This window comes from Saccostrea cucullata, unplaced genomic scaffold, assembly GCF_032062105.1.
Source record: "Saccostrea cucullata isolate Sc308-1 unplaced genomic scaffold, CSIRO_AGI_Scuc_v1 ctg486, whole genome shotgun sequence".
Taxonomy (NCBI): Eukaryota; Metazoa; Mollusca; class Bivalvia; order Ostreida; family Ostreidae; genus Saccostrea; species Saccostrea cuccullata.
Window position 1 is genome coordinate 4,812 of NW_026922746.1, and position 22,047 is coordinate 26,858.

At 34.8% G+C, this 22,047-nt stretch overlaps 2 protein-coding genes and 1 long non-coding RNA gene across 9 annotated transcripts; all 3 read right to left on the reverse strand.

Annotated features, from left to right (window-relative positions):
• Window positions 1–3,347: 3,347 nt before the first annotated feature.
• Window positions 3,348–14,863, reverse strand: LOC134262317 (demethylmenaquinone methyltransferase-like). 7 transcript variants are annotated; one of them, XM_062744690.1, is made up of 4 exons: window positions 14,740–14,863; window positions 4,662–4,802; window positions 4,254–4,481; window positions 3,348–3,954 (listed from the first exon to the last, which is right to left on the reverse strand). In XM_062744690.1, exons 2-4 carry the CDS (start codon window positions 4,773–4,775, stop codon window positions 3,469–3,471), a joined length of 828 nt encoding a protein of 275 aa, XP_062600674.1. In that variant the 5' UTR covers window positions 4,776–4,802; window positions 14,740–14,863; the 3' UTR covers window positions 3,348–3,468. The 7 variants fall into 7 exon arrangements, with proteins under 7 accessions (XP_062600674.1, XP_062600678.1, XP_062600675.1 ...); XM_062744694.1 differs by having other exon boundaries at window positions 14,749–14,840; XM_062744691.1 differs by having other exon boundaries at window positions 4,662–4,811; window positions 14,740–14,840.
• Window positions 10,493–11,503, reverse strand: LOC134262312 (putative ATP-dependent DNA helicase Q1). Its single transcript, XM_062744684.1, has 2 exons — window positions 11,420–11,503; window positions 10,493–11,290 (listed from the first exon to the last, which is right to left on the reverse strand). Exons 1-2 carry the CDS (start codon window positions 11,481–11,483, stop codon window positions 10,830–10,832), a joined length of 525 nt encoding a protein of 174 aa, XP_062600668.1. The 5' UTR covers window positions 11,484–11,503; the 3' UTR covers window positions 10,493–10,829.
• LOC134262313 (uncharacterized) lies at window positions 11,510–12,546 on the reverse strand. The gene is made up of 3 exons (XR_009990996.1): window positions 12,387–12,546; window positions 11,668–12,282; window positions 11,510–11,561 (listed from the first exon to the last, which is right to left on the reverse strand). It is a non-coding gene; the product is annotated as an uncharacterized LOC134262313 (long non-coding RNA).
• Window positions 14,864–22,047: the final 7,184 nt, after the last annotated feature.

Genomic DNA, 22,047 nt, shown 5'->3' on the forward strand with positions numbered 1-22,047 from the left:
ATCAAGTACTCTCGTAGTTGACATCCGAACGAAGCATATTGGACCGAATTATCTTTGAAACCAAAATGGCAGTATAAATAAGCGAAATGTTCGATGATTACATTATCAGGGTCAGGAGGACTATTAACAACAATTATGAGGAATGTTTGATTGTGGAGACAGCGAAAGAATTTGTTAGGAACACACGGTTAGTAATATTTTGAGATTACAGTTTTAAAAACATGGAGAAATAAATCGAGAACCGAGCGCACTTTTTTGTGCGCAATAAATATACAGTTTTTTCAATGGGTGGCACTGTAGCTCTCCGGGGTATAAAAATATTTTTTTCGGAGAGCTACAGATCTGCAGCTAACCCTGGGGCTAGGTGGGTCAACTCAGTAAAGCCCCTATATGTCCAATAGGGCGCTTACACTGTACTAGCTTTTTTTTTTTACTACGCTGCTACTACGATTCAACGCTGCTACTACGATTTGGCAGCGAGTCAAGAATGTGATTATGACGTCACGATTTCATTCACACTCAAAGCCTAGCCAGTTCAAACTGGATTTTCCGAAAACAATAACACACGATTCAAATTACAGCTACCTATGCATTGTGACGTCATAAACTTGGCAGTGATTCAAATCTTGATTATGACGTCATGTTAGTCCTTCACAGCCTCGGTGGCTGCTTATTTTGACACAATAACACAGACTTTCACAGCCCTGAAGACTTCATGTAAATAACTGTATGGTCCTATGGATTTCAGTATTTACACTGATTTTCAACCATTTTTCTTCCAAGAAAGTTCTGATCAGCTGAATCCTGGATCAGGCTAGATGTTATTTCACTGGATTATTTAATGAATATAACTATATACTGAGTATAAACATGGTAAGTATTACATATATTTTTGTTTATAAATACATTTTTTATGAAGGTCATCTTTGTATTTATTCATTATTGCTGTGTTATATACCTTATGTTTATATCATTCATAAAAACACAGCCATGTGTACCCTAAAATACACTAGGACTAAGAGATCCTCAAAATGCTGATAAATCCTTTTGCATGAGTTATGATATATTATCTCACATAAACTTTTGTTGGATTAGTATTCTGAATATTCTTATGAGGAGCCTCATAGCATATCTTATAAAATCCTAATTCTGATACATGCTTTTATAACAAATAAAGTGACATTTCTTTATGAACCTTTTATCACAGTGACCAAATGAAGGATATGGAGATAATCACTCAGATCATATTAAGCCAATGAATCTTATCCAATAGATCTTTTTTATGAAATATGCAGAATCTCTTGTTTTTGGGGGTTTTTATTTTGTTACATATACTTTTACATTCTGGTGCAACAGTGGCCCAGTGAAAGTGGGAAAAACCCAGTCTGAGAATCTCTGTAAATATGAAGGTTAAAAAAAAGGGGGGACACACATGTTTATAAATTTACAGAGATATACATCAGTTATTTATTAAGAGTAATTAATTATGTAAAGTTCTGTAAAGTTCTGTTTCTGTAAATGTGGTATTTATCCTCAGTTCATGTGATGTATAATCTGCATGTAACCCAGAGTGCATTTAATATTTCTATTAATTTAAAAGGGCATCCCATGATCTAATTTAAATGAAAAAAAATGTTTACTAAATTTTGGTTAAATACAATTTGCTATCCTTTACAAGTCTGTCCTGTTTGTCTAAAAATTATTGATTCACTTCAGTTTAAAATAAGGTTAATTATGTATCACTGAATATGTATGATTTTCCAAGATCAGCGGAGATGTTGTTTCACTTGATTATCTACAGTAAAACTCGGTTATAGCGAAGTCCTAGGGACCTGTGAATTTAATTCGCTATATCCGTAATTCGTTATAACCGTATAACGATTTCGTAAAACCTTATAAAGCGAATTCGCAATAAACATGTTTTCCTTCAAGTATTACTACCAAATATGTTAGGGAAGCAAATATTACAAAACATACCTTCGATAACTAAGGTTTTATTGTGAATTGAATTATATATACAATTCCATGAACAAAAATAAGTCAGTTCAATTTATCAAATTTTGAGATCTTTGAAAGTTCATTATAAAAGTTGTAAATTTCATTATATTTAACTTCAATGGGACCCAAAATCAGTTCGCCATATCCGTAAATTCGTTATATAAGATTTCGTTATAACCGTAAAATTTTACAAGGATTTGTTAAGAATTTTGCCGGGGACCCAGAAAAACTTCGTTATATCTGTGAATTCGCTATATCCGCCGTGTTCGTACTAAACGAGTTTACCTGTATTTGTAATAGAAGAATTCGAATTAATTACTAGTATGTTTTTCCCATTTTTATAGTGTACCTTTTTTTGCTTTATACTGTTGTTCAAGCATTCATCAGACTGAAATTTTAAACCATTGATTTTTTTAAGTTTATGTACCCCACGCTTCCACATTGTTTGCTACTCGTAATCAATGGCAATATTATGCATAATAAAACCCCAAATCTCTTTCACCTTTTATCCTGAAAATCGTTGCCATCATCAAGAAATACACTGTAAACCTGTAAATGTCTTTTGAATGCGCGCATCCTAACAGTATGTCCTTATCATCTGAAACAAGATGTGTTTGTGAAACACTATGCGCCCGGCGGCAACAAAAGTTCGAAAAAAGCTATTTTTAGCATAAAGGTCACAAGGGCATTGACCTTGGTATCATTTAAAAGAACTTGATCAGTGGAGTATGCATACCAAATAAGAAGCCTCTATATCTCAATTAATTAAGGTTCAAAAAAGATTTTTTTAACATATAGGTCACAGTCAAGGTCACAAAGTCATTAGCCTTGGTGTCATCTGAAAGAGCTTAATTAGTGGAATACGCATACCAAATATGAAGTCTCTATCTTTATTAGTTCAAAAGTTATGGCAAAGGTTAAAGTTTGAAGACAAAAAAGCTATTTTTAGCATATAGGTCACAATCAAGGTAACAAAGCCATTGACCTTGGTATTATTGGACAGAACTTAATTAGTAGAGTAGGCATACCAAATATGTAGTCTCTATCTTTCATGGTTCAAAAGTAAAATCGAAGGTTAAAGTTTGCAGAAAAAAGCTATTTTAGCATATAGGTCACAGTCAAGGTCACAAGGTCATTGGCCTTGGTGTCATTTGAAAGACCTTTATTAATGGAGTATGCATACCAAATATGAAGTCTCTATCTTTCATGCTACAAAAGTTATGGCGAAGGTTAAAGTTTGCAGACAAACAGACAGACAGACAGGACAAAAACAATATACACCCCGGATCTATCGATCCGGGCGCATAAAAATTAAACATTTTTATAATTCAAAACTGAAATAAATGCAATTTAAAATAATAATGTGTTTTATTTTATTATACAATATACCGATTAATTCAAATTCAAAAGGATCTTACAGTATATGCTCATCGACAAACTATATAGTTCAACTACATGACCATTTAACATTTATTTTTGTGCGGCAAGAATCTGCATTGCCCCGAATATGTGAGTTTTCTCGTGAGTATTATAAAAGTCACGCAGAGTTCCTTCCTCTTTCATTTTCTGCACTCTCTGCACCATGTCTTGAATTTCAGTCTCAGAGCACGTGTCCCAAAATGACATATTCTTCCTCCAATCTTGTTGTAATGGTCCCTCCAAATTATCGTGTCCAATGTCATAATCTGTTGTTAACGTGTTGAGAGCCGCCTTCAGTGTTAATCCAGCCTCGGTCAATATGTCCTTCATCTGCTTATGATAGGGGAATTTCTTGGCGAATTGTTTCAAGGGTCCTGGAACCAAATGACCAAACCAGTGGGCCTCTACTTGCTCAGGGGTCAAGGTGGTAACAGTCAACACACCTCTTGGTTTCAAAACCCGAAAAACTTCTTTCATCGTTTTAGCTGTGTTTGGATACGATTTTCCATCAGGATTTATCTCTAAATAATGTAGTACCTAATAAATCATAGAAGAGGAGTACTTTATACTAATGGAGAATATATCGATGTTTTGAGGATTATTAAGTTTAATATTCATGACTTTTGTGTTACTGAGATAGACGACTACAGTCTTGGAAAAGATTATAAAGAGTGATAACATGTCTCCAAATACGGTATCTGGAAGAATAATATGAAATACCGCAGTACTAGTAGCTTCAATTTCTTTTAAAAGTTGAGCAATTGTTTAGTGTTTTGAATACATAAGGCATCAATTTGAGGTACAAATGCAAGGATGCAAAAAATTATTTTAAGTACCATATTTATCATAACGCTGTCAAAAGAATTATCTTCAAAAGGAATAATCGGAAGCACTCCTGTTTGGAAGCTAAGCTTCGACTTTAGATTTTGGGATTGTAATTTCCCTCTGGCCACGCTAAGCATCCCTTCACTGGCGTCAATAAGAGTCAAGCTGCGGGGTTCCTGGTCCAGGAAATAACTCGCGTAGTTTCCTGTCCCACAGCCAGCCTCCAGAATATCCATGTCCTGTAAATGTGAATACATTCAGCTTTATTACATACTGCATATAATCCATGACATCAAATCAATCCTTATTTGTGTTTTTGAGACATTGAGGCATGCCATTTTTATATGTTCGTTTTGAAGGTAATTATATTAACATTACAAAACATCCAAATCTAGTCTTTATACATAATTATATCTTACATGAATGTTCTTTCCAGTAAAATTCTCCATCAGGGATTTATGGACAAAGGCGTCCGCTGCTCGTCTCCCGTCGTACATCTTACAAACCTCATTGTAATCGGTTATATTACTCATCGTCAAAACTAATGAATGGCTTGTGGACTAATATTCCTACAAAAATTAAAAGAAAGATAAGATTAGTTTAAGGGGACGAAGGATGTATGGTCACGTGACTCAGTTGATTTACGTCATAATCTCTGATAAAATATGTATAAAACGAGATTGAAACCACAGGCCTTGTATAATTTTTTTTGACTGTTTGTTTGCGTTCACCATCTAGTATAAAAATATCTGAAAACATTAAAAATTTCTTGCAAATATTATCAAATTACGGAATAGATTAATCCACTCTGTCGTTTCCCTACACTGCGCGTCCAGCGCGTCGTTGACGTCATAGTGGACCTCTTAGTACAGTAAGATCATACACGGTAAAAACAGGTAGTATAAAATCATAAAAACGGGCCATAATATGTACATGGTGGGGTATTTTGTGAATTTCAGAACGCAACAAATATTTTTACATGGTTGTTGACGGAAAAGTTCTGTGGGTATGTCTTATTTCGCTTATTTCAGAAATGTGTGACGTCATAGTTGGGTTTTCCCGTACTCGAGAAATGTAAACATGACACGTTTTTCTCATGATCATGACTCGTTTAACTTTGCCCCGTGCAATATTGAGCTCAGCTTCACCAATCGATATTTTTACAGTTAATCAATATAATGACGACCTTGAACTTCGACGTAAATTTTCAAATATTGAATGATAGGATTTCTTGCAAATTATTTTTTTTTATGGTTTAAGTTGTCCTAAAAAGTTCGTAAATTTCCGTCTCCTGATGTGGTGTTACAAAAGAATCTGGTTTTTTTCGAATTTTTAACTCTATTCATACTCTAAAATATTTTAAAAGACACATTTCCGCTGGCATATTTTTTATCTATGCTGAAAAATTTCAATTATCGACCGAGTAATGGACCCAGAAACACGGAGAATAAAAACTCCGTTCAGACATTGTGGGGTATGGTATTTGTCACTCAATATCTCAGAAATAAGTCTAGAAACCTATTGATATGTCTGCTTTATAGTATGTGGGACATACTAAATAAGATATATACAAAATATGAAAAAAATTAAATGACAGGTGTTTTTTCAGCCAAAGGTCCTTCATCCCTTTAATTTCCTTAGCTTAAAATTGGTAAGGTTCACATTTTGACTCAAGTTTTGAGGATCGACTTCAAATATGGAATTCTATTCTCTACTGAGAAGTTGATGGCTCGTTTTAATACTCCCCCTCGAGTTGGAGCCATCCACTTATCGATCAAGAATAATTGAATTCTCCTACAATCTACAGGTTCGTTAAAAATGGGTTACTAGTATTCTTTAACCCACCCTTTCATTGATAGTCCTATCCTGTTATCATAGACTTTTAATTTATATATCTAGGCCTATTCAGAATAAGTCAACAAAGAAAGAGAAACGCCTTTTCTTCAGAATATTATATCAGAGATCATTTTGTTACCTTAAAATATATATACTTTCACTTTCCAGCTCATGACCTACTTTTAAAAGCAAGCATCAATCTGTCATTACTTCACCTGCTAAAGATTTTCATTTTACAATGTCTAATCTACATGTACATATTTACCAATTGTTCTCGTTATTTTATCACTGGATTAAAAACAATATTTTAACGAAGCCTGGAGATACCATAGAACTAGATAAATGCCCCAGGGCAGTGCGTATTAGACTGGTATTGCCTGTCTTTACCGTACGCAGGAAAAGACAGGTGATCACCGCCATTAAAGCCAGGGATTCCTGGCTTGAGTGACGCGCCATCTATCGCCGGGATGGGAAATAATCACACAATAAAGCGATCTGCTGACTCAGTAGGTGAGCTTTAAACCGATTTATGTTTCCTGTGGTAATTAAATATGTCAATTCTAATAAACAAAACTAGTTAGCAGAGTTGTTGCAGTTCTATTTTATCCAATTAATGTATGTCATGTAATGTGATAGGGGCTTGCTGATCTGTTATATCACGCCTGAAAATTTAGCGAAGTGAAATGTCATGTACATATAGGCCTAGTATGAAATGTTTAACACTCCTGTGAAACAAAAATCTGAAAAAAGGAATATTTGTATTGTATGTGGAAATATTAGTGATCGTGTTAGATTAATTGAATCCAAAGCAAACACAGATATTGGTCTAAAAGAACTGTTAAAAAATATGGCGGTATAAGTGTTGAAAGCGGAATACTTTGTAGAAATTGTTTTCAAAAATTAATTAACTTGGACAAAAAATGTCGAGAGTTCTATGGTTTGTGTCAGAAAAACTATGTGGCTGTGTATACTAGAGGAAAGAGGGTAGCCTCTTCTCCTGCAAATGAAACAAGAAAAGGAGCGATAGAAAAGACACTCCAGTTAAAGCCAGAAATCGGTTGTTTCAACTTCCGTTTGAGGCTGATGAAAACCCCAATGATTCCTCTTCTGGTAAGTTTGTCTTCCATAGATTAAGATTTAATTAGTGAGAAACGATAAATAGACTGCTTACACAGATTTTTTTTCTCTGTTTTTTTCTACGTGCAGCAAAATACATATTTATGTAAAATTACGTACACTTCAGGTGGTTCATATACAGTCCTATCTGAAAAGTGTTTTACAGATATTCCATCAGCAGGTACTGCACCAACAACAGTCCAGTATGGTAATAAATCAACAACTACTAAACAATGTGAGGACCAGGCACATTCTACGTGTTGTAACAATGAAGATGAATCCTCTTTCAATCTGCATATTTTCAAAGAAATACATTCTTATGCTAAGAGTCCTCTTCAAACAAAAAAGAAGTCCTCGGATCAATGCAGAAAAAAGTCTTTGAATTTAAATTTACAAAGCAATGCTCAAATTCATTCATATGCAAAGCCACAATCTAGTGGAAAAACAGCAGCCAAGAAGACAACGAAATCAAAAAACAAGGCACAAAAATATAATAGACTATGTTCAGACGTAAGCAGTCTCATGAAATCATACAGTCCATTACACCAAGGAAAACTACAAGAAAAAGACAGAGAAATCCTGTTTAGGTCATGTCTCTATGAAACTACAAACAATCTTGTTTCAAAAATCCTTTCTATTGAATACTTGAGGAAGAATGTAGTACATCATTTATCTCAAGAAATCAGCGAAACCGCAAAGCATATGAATAGAAGAAAACATTTTTATGTCAGCAAATTAATGGAGAAAAATTTTGAAGACCTGAAAGATATAAATTGGTTTTCGATTGTGGAGGAGTTATTAACATTCTTCCCAGATCTGTTTGTATGTCTTCTGTCCATCTTACTAGAGCCACACCAAATGTCTTCTTATATGCAAATAGAGAGAGTTGTTCCAAGACTTGGAATGGTTTATGGAGTTCTTATGCAAGGACGAAACAAAGAACTAAGCCTCGTTCAAAGAATGATGTCTCTCCTGCTGTTTGACAATATTTCTGATCAAAAGGTAATGTCTTAAAGTATATGAATTTTAGATAATTTTTCCTAATTCAATTACACACAATATTATATTTTTAATCTGATATATTTCCACCAGGTTTTTGATAGACTACGTCTGTATTGGATACGAGAGAAGCTTGAAAGTAATAGAAAACTTTGGAGGAAAGTATAAAGAGCAACTAATTGAAAAAATTCAGAACAAGAAAACCATCCGCATCGTGGGCGACAACATCTACTGGACAGTTGGTGTACATGATCAAAGACAAGACAACAGAGGCCATATGCAGCATGCCTTTGGATCTGCTGCAATTGTCCAGAATATCTCATTTGATCATCTTTCAAACACATACCCACAGCGAGATTTTTGTTCCACACCAGTTCAAGCATTTTTACCATCTCCTGAAGATAACGAAGTTTTAACCAGGGACTATACGATCATCTCGGCCAGGGTCATGTTAAAACACTTGCCATATTTTCGCCAGTTTCGAGATATTGTTCCTACTTATATTAGTCAACCAACCTACCCTGAGCTTCAGCAGAAGTCTAAAGTCACCCCACTTCCAGTGCTTTACAAAAATGAACAGTTATAAAGATGTTGTGGATATATTAGAATTTTATGAAGATCTTGTTCTGGACGTTTGTCGAAAATGCAACAAAGATGAGAATGATTTTTTCATTCATGTAGGAGGAGATCAATTGACAAGAGAACGGTTTTCTGGGGCAAAGGCCATGAGGGCTCATGAAGATGAGCGGAAAGATCGTTTTGAGAACCTAAGTCCCATAACATTTGAACTATTCCACATGCAAATGAATTTCCTGAAAATGGCATTCAAAATTTTATACAAAGATAACAGTGTTGGTGACAGAGGAACATTAAGTCATTTGAAAATTATTATTTCCAGAACAAACGTAAATGAAAATATCAACACCCACTATAATGCAGACAAGGACTTTTTTGTCTCTGTTGTTGATATGTATATTGTAGATTGTGTTCTCGAGTATTTTGGAATGCCAGATGTCAATTCCGCTCCTTCTAAACACATTCCACTGAATTTGCTGACGACGAAATGAAAAGGTGTTGGTTTTTTAATGAAGTTGGAACAATGCTTAAGAACGAAACTAAGACAATGAATATGGGTGAACAGGAAGTTGAAGGTATATATATTTTTATTTACACCAAATATCAATATAAATATCATGAACTCATAATAATTTTTTTAAAAATATTAGGAAAAAAAAAAGTCACTCACATTTAAAATTTATCTTTTTTTAGTGGAAGGAGAAGTGCAGATGATTCACATCAAGTTAGCAAATGGTAAAGAAACATAGTTATCGGTGTTTAAACGAAAACCCCCTGATAAACCCAAAATCGACAAAGTACAAAATTATTCCCGACGAGTCTTAGAACTTGGATTAGTCTTTAAAGATTGGCTTTATTTCTGTAAAATGCCGAATAGAGATCGGGGTCTCTGTCTTCTAAGAAATATCATGCTCATATTTAAAAGTAACAACAATCTATCAAAATATGCATATGAAATCATGAGGTTACTTGTACATCAAACGTGTATCCTGTCTGAAAAAGCTGCAAACGAAGAATTTTACGGTTTATTTGTCAATACATCAGGACAAGTAAACGGACATATTCCCGCAGACAGGAGGATGGAATACTTAGTTAAACAAATAAAAGAACATATCAAGCATATGTTCTCCAACAAAACAGAAAGAAATGTTAGGAACAGGTACAATGAAGCGCATTGAAGTGGTAAAATTTTCCGTTCGAATGGAACGTTTTGAGCTATATTTAGAGCGTTTATTGTCATCTTTTGACACGCCCATTTCTTTAGAAATTGATAAAACGGTCAAGTTGTTTCTTCAAATACCTGTAGAACAGGTTTTCCATAAATATAATAGCCAATCAAATTGAGGATCTAAATAAACACCGAGTAAACACGTGTTCGACCAAAACATGTGTTGTGGTAACTTCAATAGACATGCTAAGTTCAAAAATATGTACATATTCGTTGCATTTTGTGTTTAACAGAAGCGGAGAGTATCTAACTCCCTCTTCTATTTTTTTTTAAAGCTCCATTTCAATGTAACTCATGATGCTTGTCGCGAAGAATGGGATGTCCTAAAACTACGACGAATATTACTTTCTCGTTTCTAAAAATATGGGCGTGTCATTATGTTATAATTGACCTTCAAAACATGACTCAGAACTTTTCATCCAAACGGAGAATTTTACCACTTCAATGCGCTTCATTGTATAGTGCCATATCAAGCATCAGAGAAATTGCTGAGCATTATGATGAAATCTCAGGTGTTGTCGAAATATCAAAACGACATTCCGACAAATCAGCTGTTGGTGACGAACTGGCAATTCTAAACGAACTGAGAGAGGTTAGACCTTTTTTCGTTTGAAGAAGGGCGCCAACACGAACAATTCTCAGATATCCAGGCTTCATCGTCTAAAAATATTAATGTGACCAACTACCACCGTTGGATAGAAAATAAAAAGCTCCAGTTTTCCGTTGAATATGGAAATTATTTAGATTTCACTTACGTTCTGTATGATTTCATATATGTTGCTCAAAAAATGAGGTTGCAAGTGACTAAACTTCTGCTTTAAACAATCTTCATTTACAAAATCTTCAATTGAATTGACACATGACCTGTTAACAAGGATTTAGAGAGACCAGTAAATACATCTGGGTTTGGAATATCCAATTGACTGCTTTCAGTATCAAAATACGAACTTAGAACTTCGACAAGTAATGCAGAATTTTTAGTTTTGCGACTTGATGCTGTCGACTCCATTGCTACGTCATTTTCTATTTTATCAGCAATGGCGACAATACATTTGTCACATTGGCATTTTAGCTCACAAACATCGCAACATGTATGCGGTGTCATATTTTGTTCATAAGAAAATCCAAAGTGGTCAGTAATAAATTTTCGCCTGCATGTTTTTAGCGCGCAAAACAGTTTGACTTCTTCTTTCATGTTTTTGACGTTGCTTCCTATGTCATTTGCGTTATAAAACAGAGTTGCGATGCACTGGGCTCCATCTCTCCCACCTCTTCCTATCTCCTGCAAGTACGCTGTATAATCAAGAATCATAGTGATTAACATGATTAATAAGAAATTGTCAATCTAGTTACTTATCTGTTATATATTTGTCTGTTCATGTAGTTGAATAATGTACAATTATGTTTTTCAGATAAACATACTTTCCAGTGATGATGGGGGGCCAAAATGTATGATTCGCCGAATATTTGGTGCATCTGTTCCCATGATGTATGCCTCTGTAGCATATAGAAGTTTCAGTTGGCTAGAGGGGTCACACATTTTGTGAACTGTCTTCTCCTTCATCTTCAAATAATTGGGGAAAATATGAATATTTAATTGCTAAACTGAATTTTTTAAATATGTATGTTCATTTTGATGTGAATTAAAATAAAAACTAGTTCTAAAATACCTTAGTGGTGCTTGGTGCATGATATTGTGAAACTGCATTCATCACTTGCGAAACGTCTTCAAGGGATAGTTTCATTGCCTCCCTTCTTACTAGGTCAAAGCCCATGGCACAGTATTTAAGCTTACTGTAAACAATTGTTCTGTCAAAGTTTTGAAATTGTAGACAGAGCTCAGAAATCACTGGTTTCAAAGATGTTTCAAAAGATTTTTCTGCTGTGTAATGTCCACCTGTTGATGCACACCTTTTGGAGACATTTAGTTTTATGTTGGCGCGAATAGTATTACTTGATATTGTGTGGAAATTTTTGGACATGCATAAATTCTCTGCAATTTCTTTTTGCATTTTAATCGTTGCAGTGGCCGTCAGGGCTACGAATTTAGCATTTGGAAAGAGGGACCTAAACTTTGAAATTTGTGAAAATTGTGGTCGAAAATCGTGCCCCCAGCTCACAACACAATGAGCCTCGTCAACTACAATGCTATATATCTTTGTATTTATTTCGGAGAAATTTACAAATTGTTTTTTCCATTATAAATTCTGGGTGTCCAATGATGTAAACAGCATTTCCATCCAAAAATCTTTTAACTCTCTCGTTTTCAGAATCTGGGCTTGATTCTAAAATAAAAATGAATATTTGGTAATTATTTTTTAACGAGTCTCATAGAGAGAGAGAGAGAGAGAGAGAGAGAGAGAGAGAGATGACCGAGAGATGACCGTACCTTTCTTCTCAAGATCCTTTATTAATTTCCCATCTATTGTTACAGCCCTGTCTCCTAATTTTGCGGATTGTTCCTCTATGATGGAATTCAGCGCATGGTGAAACAATTACAATCTTTGTATCAAATATTTTGGGCAGCACCTCGTAAATCAAACTTTTTCCGTTGCCCGTCGGTAAAACAACCACGGTATTGTTATTCAAAGCACTTTTAATACTTCTTCCCTGCAAAGGCTTTCGAAAATTTAATGTTGAATATCTTTCACAATTAATTTCTGCCAATGCAATTTTCGTACGCAAAGAAAACTCGAGGTAACGATAATCAGCCATAATATACATATAGCACTCTACGATCTGTTTTGGTTTCCCCGAGGTATTTAAATTCTACGTCAGCGAGAGTTTTTATCAGCCAATGAGCGCGGCCGGTAGAGGGCATTACTGATCACCTGTCAGGCGCGGATCCAGGATTTGGAGTTAGAGGGGGCGCCAAAATTAGGCAAGGGGTCTGGGGGCCGCCTTGAGGCCCCCAGTGGGTCCAGGGCAAAGCCCTGGTGGGGGCCCAGGGGGCGAAGCCCCCGGAAGCTCCTGGATTCTAGAGATTTTGAAGGGTAAAAATGAGGTCTACCAAAGCCCTGGTGGGGGTCCAGGGGGCGAAGCCCCCGGAAGCTCCTGGATTCTAGAGATTTTGAAGGGTGAAAATGAGGTCTACCAAGTAGACATATTTGAATTACGCTAACTTTGACAATTTTAGGGGGGGCGCGCGCCGGGTGCGCCCCCCCCTTAAATCCGCCACTGCCTGTTTGTATATCGGATATCAGACAGGCATGCGTATTCGTAATCGTCAATCTGATTAAAATCAGATCCTTTGATCCGCTCACATAGATCGCTACACAAGGATCTGAAGAAACCCCACTCAGGGTCATCTCCTGGTGACCTTTGAATTATCCAATCAAATGTTTACTTTGGAGAATTGGAAAGTATCTCGGGATTCAGTTACAGAGGGAAAAGGCCCGATGTTACAAGAATGGAAAAATCGTGACCTAGTTTCTGTAGCCTGTCAAGAGAAGGATCACGGTCTTTTCTGTACAGTAATATAATAAGTACTTGCTTTTGTCTTGTTTTTACCTCTTTCTTTTGTACGAAACGACAAGATCTTCTCCGCAACTACTTTCACTTCTAATTTCGTCTTCCCGAATGTCGCTTAAGTATGACCTCTCTGATTGGTCAAAATTTTCATGAATATTTTTATTAGAAAGGTCACCAGGAGATGACCCTGAATGAGGTTTCTTCAGATTTTTGTAGGCCTTTCAACTGCCGCTAGGGGTCGGTGTTATGAAGGATAACTCACTGCTGAAACTTGTTTAGAGCAGGCTCGGGGTATCTTACTGTTTACATGCAAGGCAGTTTTTAGCATTTCCCAAGTGTTTCTTTGCTCTCAGTAGAATCCAGTGGTTTTAAAATTTAGCACCAATGTTAAACTTATTTACTGTATAGTTGCGGACACCGGTTTACTGCATATAATTAAAAGTTTTAATTAAAATAAAAAGTGAAATCTACCCTCCTTCTCAGTTCTAACCTAATTAAATTTTTATACTCGGTCGTTCCCCTTCGTGCTTAGTAACACAAATAAGATGATCAATTGTTGCATTTACTTGTAAAAATATATATATTTACACAGGAAGCGAAAAAGCGCGAACACAAAAACATGACATTAAATTTTCTTCTTCAAAATAATCGTCAAAGAGAGTTAAAACTATTGAATATAGTCTGTTCCCCATTCATTTGACCCTGTTATTTCAGGTAGAGTGAAGGCATTCTCTTTCTCTTGGTCAAAACATTTTGTGTACCCAACAATGTAAGGAACCCTTTTGTGTATATAACAATGCCAATGCTGAAGCAGCCTATATGTCATTCCTATAAATGATAACTCAAAAATCGGCACTAAGTTGGTCATTTTTCACACCTGAGTTACCTGTCCTTAAACACAAGATCGGAAAAGTCAATTATAAATGATTAAACCTTTTAATGATTAATTAAAAGTATGCATAAGTTATTATCTTTTTTGATAATTTCATGTACCTATAAATCTATCTATACAATGTTTTTTACCATATGTGCAACTTGAAAAATTAGTTGAAAGGCCTAATTTTTGATGTAGCTATCTATGTGAGCGGATCAAAGGATCTGATGATTTTAATCAGATTGTCGTAATCGTACACTGGACATCGAGTATTTTCAGCCTTAAACCAACTGACCCTCACTAGTGCAATATTCTGTTGATCTAAGACATTTCGGTCAATTCAATGGTCGTCTCTCTTCACTCTATTTTCTTTTGCAAATCTTAATGGAATACTTACGTGACTTACACCAACTCCAGCTTATTTTGTCCTCCCAACACGAAAAATAAAGACGTATTTTCTCTACGGTTGATATTCACTGTATATACATGTAATTGTAGAGACCTCGTTTGCATTGTAACATAATATGCAACTTATTGCTGCATAACATTTATCCTCTCACTGTCAATGGTCCCGAAATGTCGACTCGGGACGTCTAGTAGCTGCAGAAACTTTAGAGTGTCATGATTTAATAATTTGGTTTATAGTCAAAGATTATACATAAAACCAGTTTCTGCAGATAGAACCCTGTCATATATGAATAATGAATAATATTTTGACTAAACCAATTAATTATTGGGCAATCAATTAATATCATTTTGAGAACAGAGAGCTCACGGTGAGTGAGTGTGGTCAACATTGAATTTACTTCTCACAGGCACCAAACCCACCTTTGGCGTTTCCAGGGGTCCGGGTTTTCTTTTGTTCTTTTTTTTCACTTTTCATTAATTTAAAGAATTAATGAGAACAACAATCATAGGCCGTTATCTTTACATTTTCACCATGATGAAATTTATGAAGATAAGGAACACTGTTCAAGCTCAAAAGTCCATTAAACAGTACAAAATAGAAGCAGAGCAAACACGGACCTCCAAAACATCAGAGGAGGGATTAGATGCGATGGAGGAGTGAATTAACATACCGGTAACACATGCCGTGTGCTCCTTGTCATGATCGGGAAATAACGGAAAACCCGTGAATAATTCAGTGTGTATATAATTGTTTAACAATTAATATGAAAAACGAGCATTACGTACAATTAGTATATGATAAAATTATTTTTATAGAATCTCTCACAAAGTCAGAATCATTAATTCACTTGTCGTGTAGGGCCCATGGTTTGTGAGGATGATTGAACCGAGGCAAATAAAATGTCAAGGAGTGATTTTGTGTACTTTATTTTACTTTCATGTTTCAGCATCTGTGTGGTATTTATCAAATTTGACGTCTCTCTCCCCTTCGTCCCACAGTATCAATGACAATATTGTGAGTTATATGTTTAGAGTAGAGATAAAAGAGAATTCTGTGGAAATTTATGTCAACCATTCTTTCTTTTGATGTTACATTTGAGTTCTGTATTCTTTCATTGGTTATTTTTATAAATGTGGGAGGAGTTTAGGGAAAAGAGCGACGTGATGTGTGTTTCAGAGTTAAGTCTTAGTTTTAGAGTCTTAGCGATTAAATGTAACTTTTGGAATTCCATGAATGAAGACTTAAAACGCAATATGTTGTGACGAGTGATATTTTCAAGGCATAAATACCCATCGTTACAAACAGTAGACGTTGAATGTAAAATGTGAAGATAATTAACATTGATCTATCTCATAAATCCAGTGAACAAAATGAATAATGAGCAGGGAAAATATAAGACCACAAAGACACAGCAGCTCATGAGTTGTTGGATCAGGTGCCTATAGTAGTAAGCATCCCCTGTGGATTGGTCCTAAATGTGTATATTGAACACGTATACGAAGTTCTTCTTGATTAGAGTTAGTGTTAAAGCAATGACCTGACAAACAGTATCATATATGTAAGACTAAATCGGCAAAATGATAAGTTGTAGAGCACTTGTGAACATTCTGATTATGTCAACCGTACATGTACATTTTGCAAAAAGGTTATCCTTGTATCATCGATATCCACTTATCTGACAGTAGATTGCCTCGGTTTGAAAATTATTCTAACACAGAGTATGTTCTTGTGTATATCGAATCAATTTGGAGACAAAAAAATATGACTGAAAGGAACTATCGTTAGTTGATCATAAAACCGCTGTAACGACGAAAAGTGACCCCCGTAGAATATTGACCGGGGGTCAATTTTCTACGTAGATATTTGACCCCCTGGTCAATTCTCTACGAAGAAAAACGACCCACTTTTCTGTAGAAATTATGGCCTTGGGGTCATTTTTCTCCGTGTGCATTGTAGAAAAATGACCGCGTAGAATAATGACCCCTTGTCATATTTTGATGCAAAAAACGTTCGTTTTGGTAGGAATATTCTTGTTAATAGCTCAAAACCTTTAAAATGTCATTTGTCGTTTGCTAGTGTCATCAAAACCTTTCAAAAATGGGGGTTGTAGCATAAAACATGATTAACTAAAAGAGAAGGGCTTGTCTTTCCAAATATTGGCACATGTAGTATCGTTTTCCCCGTTCTACATGTACTTAGTACATATGATGATTTTAGGAGTGTTTTCACCAACAGAAAAACAAAAACAAATGTTGGATGATGAAAAAGTTGTTACTTTACATGTTATTCTTAAGCCCCGTTAACGAAGTTTCGGGGGTACATTGTATATATTTGGGAGTTGAACTATGTTCAATCTCCCATGGTCATCACGCATTTAACATGCGCAGTAATTTGTGTTGATTATATAGAGCCGAAAGCGAGGCTATTGTGTCGACCGATTAACTCCGATGACATTCAACAGAAAACGTGCATAAACATCCGCCACAAATAGTTCATGTCATTTTCTCCTGAATTGATCTAATTTTCATAATTTGAAATTTAAGTAAATGTAATAATAAAGTAATCTTACTTATTACAATATTAGATTTCGTTCAGAGTAAAACTAAATTATAAAGAACCTCAAAAGTTTTTCGTAATGGAACTCATTTTTAGTGTAGCGTCATACACTGAAAGAGATACGAACGGCAACTCTACATACTGACGGCAAGCGATAAATCTAGTCTTCCCGACGCCCGACTGTCCCGGATTTTTAGCAATTTCTTTTTTACCGGTGCACAGAATTTATTCAAACTTTTCATGAACATTTTCTTGGTTTAAATGAATTCATTAATGCATAAAAACTTTAGGAAACATGCGTATTTATTACTAAATCAGCAGTATCACCTGCCAAAAGCGGTAAATCTAATACTCTATCATAAATGTTAAAAACAAAAACGGACACCGATGTTTTCGTAAAATTGCGATTGATAACAACAAAATGAAGTATATTTTTTTTTAATAAAAGGAAAACCTCATTTACATACGAGATAATTTGTACGCACACAAACTCTCACATACCACTGTTTTTATGTTTGATAATTAAATATTTGTTTTTAACTTGGTATTGCTTTTTTCTTCACAATATTAAAAAAGATTACGTTCTGACGTACTCCATGTATAATGTTCGTGTAATTGAAATACATTTATATTCACAGAGAAGTTCTATATAACAAACCTGTTAGCTCTTAAAAGGATGCTGTGTTAAAATCCACATTTTATCAACATTTATATTATTCCTGCGAAACTGAAATTTTCATAACACATGGGTAAAGGTGCCAAGGAAAATATATTACAAATTTGAAGACTGTGAGCAGTGAATTATATAAATGATCAACCGCCTCTAATATGAATATAATCGCAGTGTCCATGTTTTGCAATGGGAAACCCAAAATATGTGTAGGATGAAAAAGTAATAGAAGGTGCACAACGGCAATATGTAATAAAGATTCTATGAAAATTTCGTTAAGTGGTGTAAGAGGAGTTGCGGGTAAGAGATGGGTATACCTAAAGCGTAACAAACGAAGGACAGAAATCCCGATTTATAAATACTCTCCCGCTTTTCAAGCAGGGGGTATAAAAAAAAAGACTAATGTGGGCAGGCAAGCATTATGGCCCATGCATTTTTTGCTATTCAATGTCTCTGAATGTCTCTCTCAAGATTGTTGCAACTCAAAAAATCTTTTACACCATGTTCAACTCCCATGACTTTCAGTACTTTGATTTTTACCTGTCCGTCTGTCTGTTTGTATATTTGTCCGCAAAAACTTGAATCTTACCAATAACTTTATACTGGGTGGGACTATGGCTTTCATATTTCACTTGTGTATTTTTGTGACAAGACCTTTTTTGTGAACAACCAATTTCGACTTTTTAACATTGACCTTGGAGTTTGACGCACTTTTACACAAAAATTCTACACTTTTACTTTGGCATTAGCTTTTGGGCGGTACATATATGTGCTATGACTTTATATCAAAGTAATGGCATGACTAAGAGTTCATCAATTTGCAAGGGTTGTGTTTATAAAACCTCAGTAGAAAGTGGATGTAACAGCAACAGTTGGTCAGGTGTCTGTGGGCTAAAAAGTGTTGAAAAGGGAAGTTTGTTTGAATTTATAGATATCTCTAAATGTTGAAAGAAGGATGTGGATATAACGAACAGTATTCAATCTCAAAGTCTATAAAACAATACAAAATAGGAGCAGAGCAAACACGGACATCCGAAACAACAGAGGTGGGATCAGGTGCCATGGAGGAGTGAGCGTCCCCTGCCGACCGGTCACACCCTCCGTGTTCTCCTAGTCATGATCGGGAAATAACGGAAAAATCCGTCGTCAATTCAGTGTATAATAATGGACTAACAATTAGTATGAAAAACGTCCGTCAGCATTTGACTCAATGATGAATTGTATTTGCTGACAAGGTCATTGTATCGAACATAGAACTTACATAATAATGACTTTAAACGAGACTGCTGATATTCTTGTTTCATCAACTTGCTTGTCAATAATTAACCTCGTTTAAGAAATTGTTCATACGTAGAGCATGCTCTTGCGTATCGAATCAACTGAGGTATATATACTCCGTATGCAGGTGATGAAGGTAAATTGCTGCATAAGTAAGGGAAGATGACAATAGAAAACAAAGTCATCACGTTTATCAAAGAACTTGGTTGTTAGATTACCGTTAACGTCTTTTTCAAGTAAAATATCCAATTAGGAAACAGATGTGTCAGACTCTGTGGTATCTTTTATCTCAATCAATCTCACCAGGATGTATCGTATCGACGTGGGAATGGAAATTACTATTGTTAATTGACAATACGTCGTCGATATATCTAAATTTCGAAATGAAGGCCACAGCAAGTGTTTTCCCATTTTCAAGTACAAGATTTTGGATAAAGTCTGCTTCATATGAATACAAAAATAGGTCTGCTAATAACGGAGCACAATGGTACCCATGGGAATTCCAATAGATTGTTGGAAGACCTCTTCTCTAAAAACCACATAGATATTGAATATTCAAAACTGACATATGATTTTGAAGAATTTCTTCTTTAGAACTATTATTCACTCAGATGTAATTTTTGCCAGTTTTGGAGGAATTTTTAATATCATTAGAAGAACGTTTCGATGTGTATAGTATTTCCTGTATATTGAAACAGAAAAAAATCCACAGTGTATATACAGGAAAAAGTATAGAACTTTAGATAAGGTACATGTAGATAAAAAGTATGTATTTTAAAGCACAATGCATACAGATGTATATGTAAGTTATATCTGATATGTAAGTTTAAATGTAAGTTTAAAGGTAAGAGCTAAGTGAATTGAATTTATAGTTAAATATTTACATTTCCAATGTCTTTGTCCGAGATAAAATTACCAATTGTAAATGTAATTTATTTCTTCATGAATGTCTTGGCGCGGTTCCAAAAAAAAAAACCACGTGCAGGGCGGGACAACACCTAGAGAGAAGCAGGCTTGGAGCCCGTGGATTGGCGGAATCAAAGCATGTAAATATAAGGAATAACTGTCAGATTTTTCGAATTCATGAAGATGATCAATGGATTGGCTTGTGTGATAATTTTATGCATAAACGCCTTCGGCGTTTATGCAAATTATCACACAAGCCAATCCATTGATCACTTCATGAATTCGAAAAATAAGACAGTTATTCCTTAAATAACGTGGCTTTTCTTCCTTCTGTGCTTTGTTTTTGGGTTTGTAAAAATTTTCAAAGTTTATAGTTATCAGAAACATATCAAGGAATAAAACATTTGAATGATAAAAAAAAACACCCAAAATATTATCATAAATTTATGCTCCTCAATGAATAAATATTCATTGGGATTCTGAAAGCCAAAAATATATCCATACCAGATACATTGATTGTGATGCTACTATTAAGATATGCAATTGAATAATGTTGGAAAGGATTAAAGTACATAAATAATTCCCCTGCTTGCATTTGAAAGTATGAAAAATATCAGGAGACACATATACAAGGTTGTATTGTATAAAAAACTAGGGGGTCAAATTTCTGTGGGGGTCATTTTTCAACGTGTGTGGAGTCGTAGAATTAATGGTCTGGAATGTTTTTCTACGGTCGAAAAGTGACCCTACTTGTCGTAGAATATTGACCCGGGGTCATTTTTCTACGTAGAAAAATGACCCCCTGGTCAATATTCTACGGGGGTCATTTTTCGTCGTTACACCGCCCATAAAACTAAATATCTAATTGAAAACCACTGCCAGAGTTTATTTTCTTCTCCTGTAGAAATTTTTTTAACAAGTTCTGCTATAAGATAATATTTTTAAAAGGCTAAAAATTAATTTTGAATATAATTCAATATTTAAAATTTTGAAGTCACTTATTGCATAACTTAAAAATTATAATTCTACTTTATCCTCCTCCCCCAAACAAGATTTTAAACCATAGGTATAAAAATTGTTCACTAATAATGTGTTATCTAGGATGCGTCCCTGCTTATATAAGAAATTCGGCAATATTAAAGTATCTCACATCTATCTATAGGAATTTTATTACCTTCATCAGTAATTCTTTCCGATTGAGCTTTTGTCGATTGAGCTTTTGACAAAAAGACATAAAATGATAATTACCCCTGACAACTGGACTGCAGACTGAAAAATGTGATTATAGAGATCACAAACATCCTAAACGAAAACATTCACAACACAATCACTAAACAAAGTAAGGAACAGAAGTCATTATGGTGAGTTAATTACTTAGATATTGTGATGAAATTTAAAGAATGGTTAGTATCTTTCTACAAAAAATATTTAGAAAAAAAAAAAAAAAAAAAAAAAAAAAAGTTAGTGGCTACGGTTCAGATTTAAAGGGAATACCAGTATTATTTTCAATAAATTTAAATGGTTTGTTGAATTTTCAAAAATTACCATGTGAATATCATCTATTGCTAAAGTATAGCGGTTCTTTCTCTCTTTTCTTCAATAGTATGGGCAGTTGAATGAAACACTTAAGAAATTTATCATTGAAAGATTTGGTGAAAATAGATGGACGGTGATTGCGTGAGTTCATTATTTTATATAAGCTTATATTTCATAAAGAAATAACTTTTTATATAAAGCGGTAGAAATGTTAACGAAATTGAAAATGTAATTATCAAACTGATCAACTCGATCTCCGGCGTCTCATCTTTTTAAAGAGCAAAGTTAAATTCTGGAAGAACGTCAAAGTGATTTTTAATTTGCCATAATATATATATATATATATATAT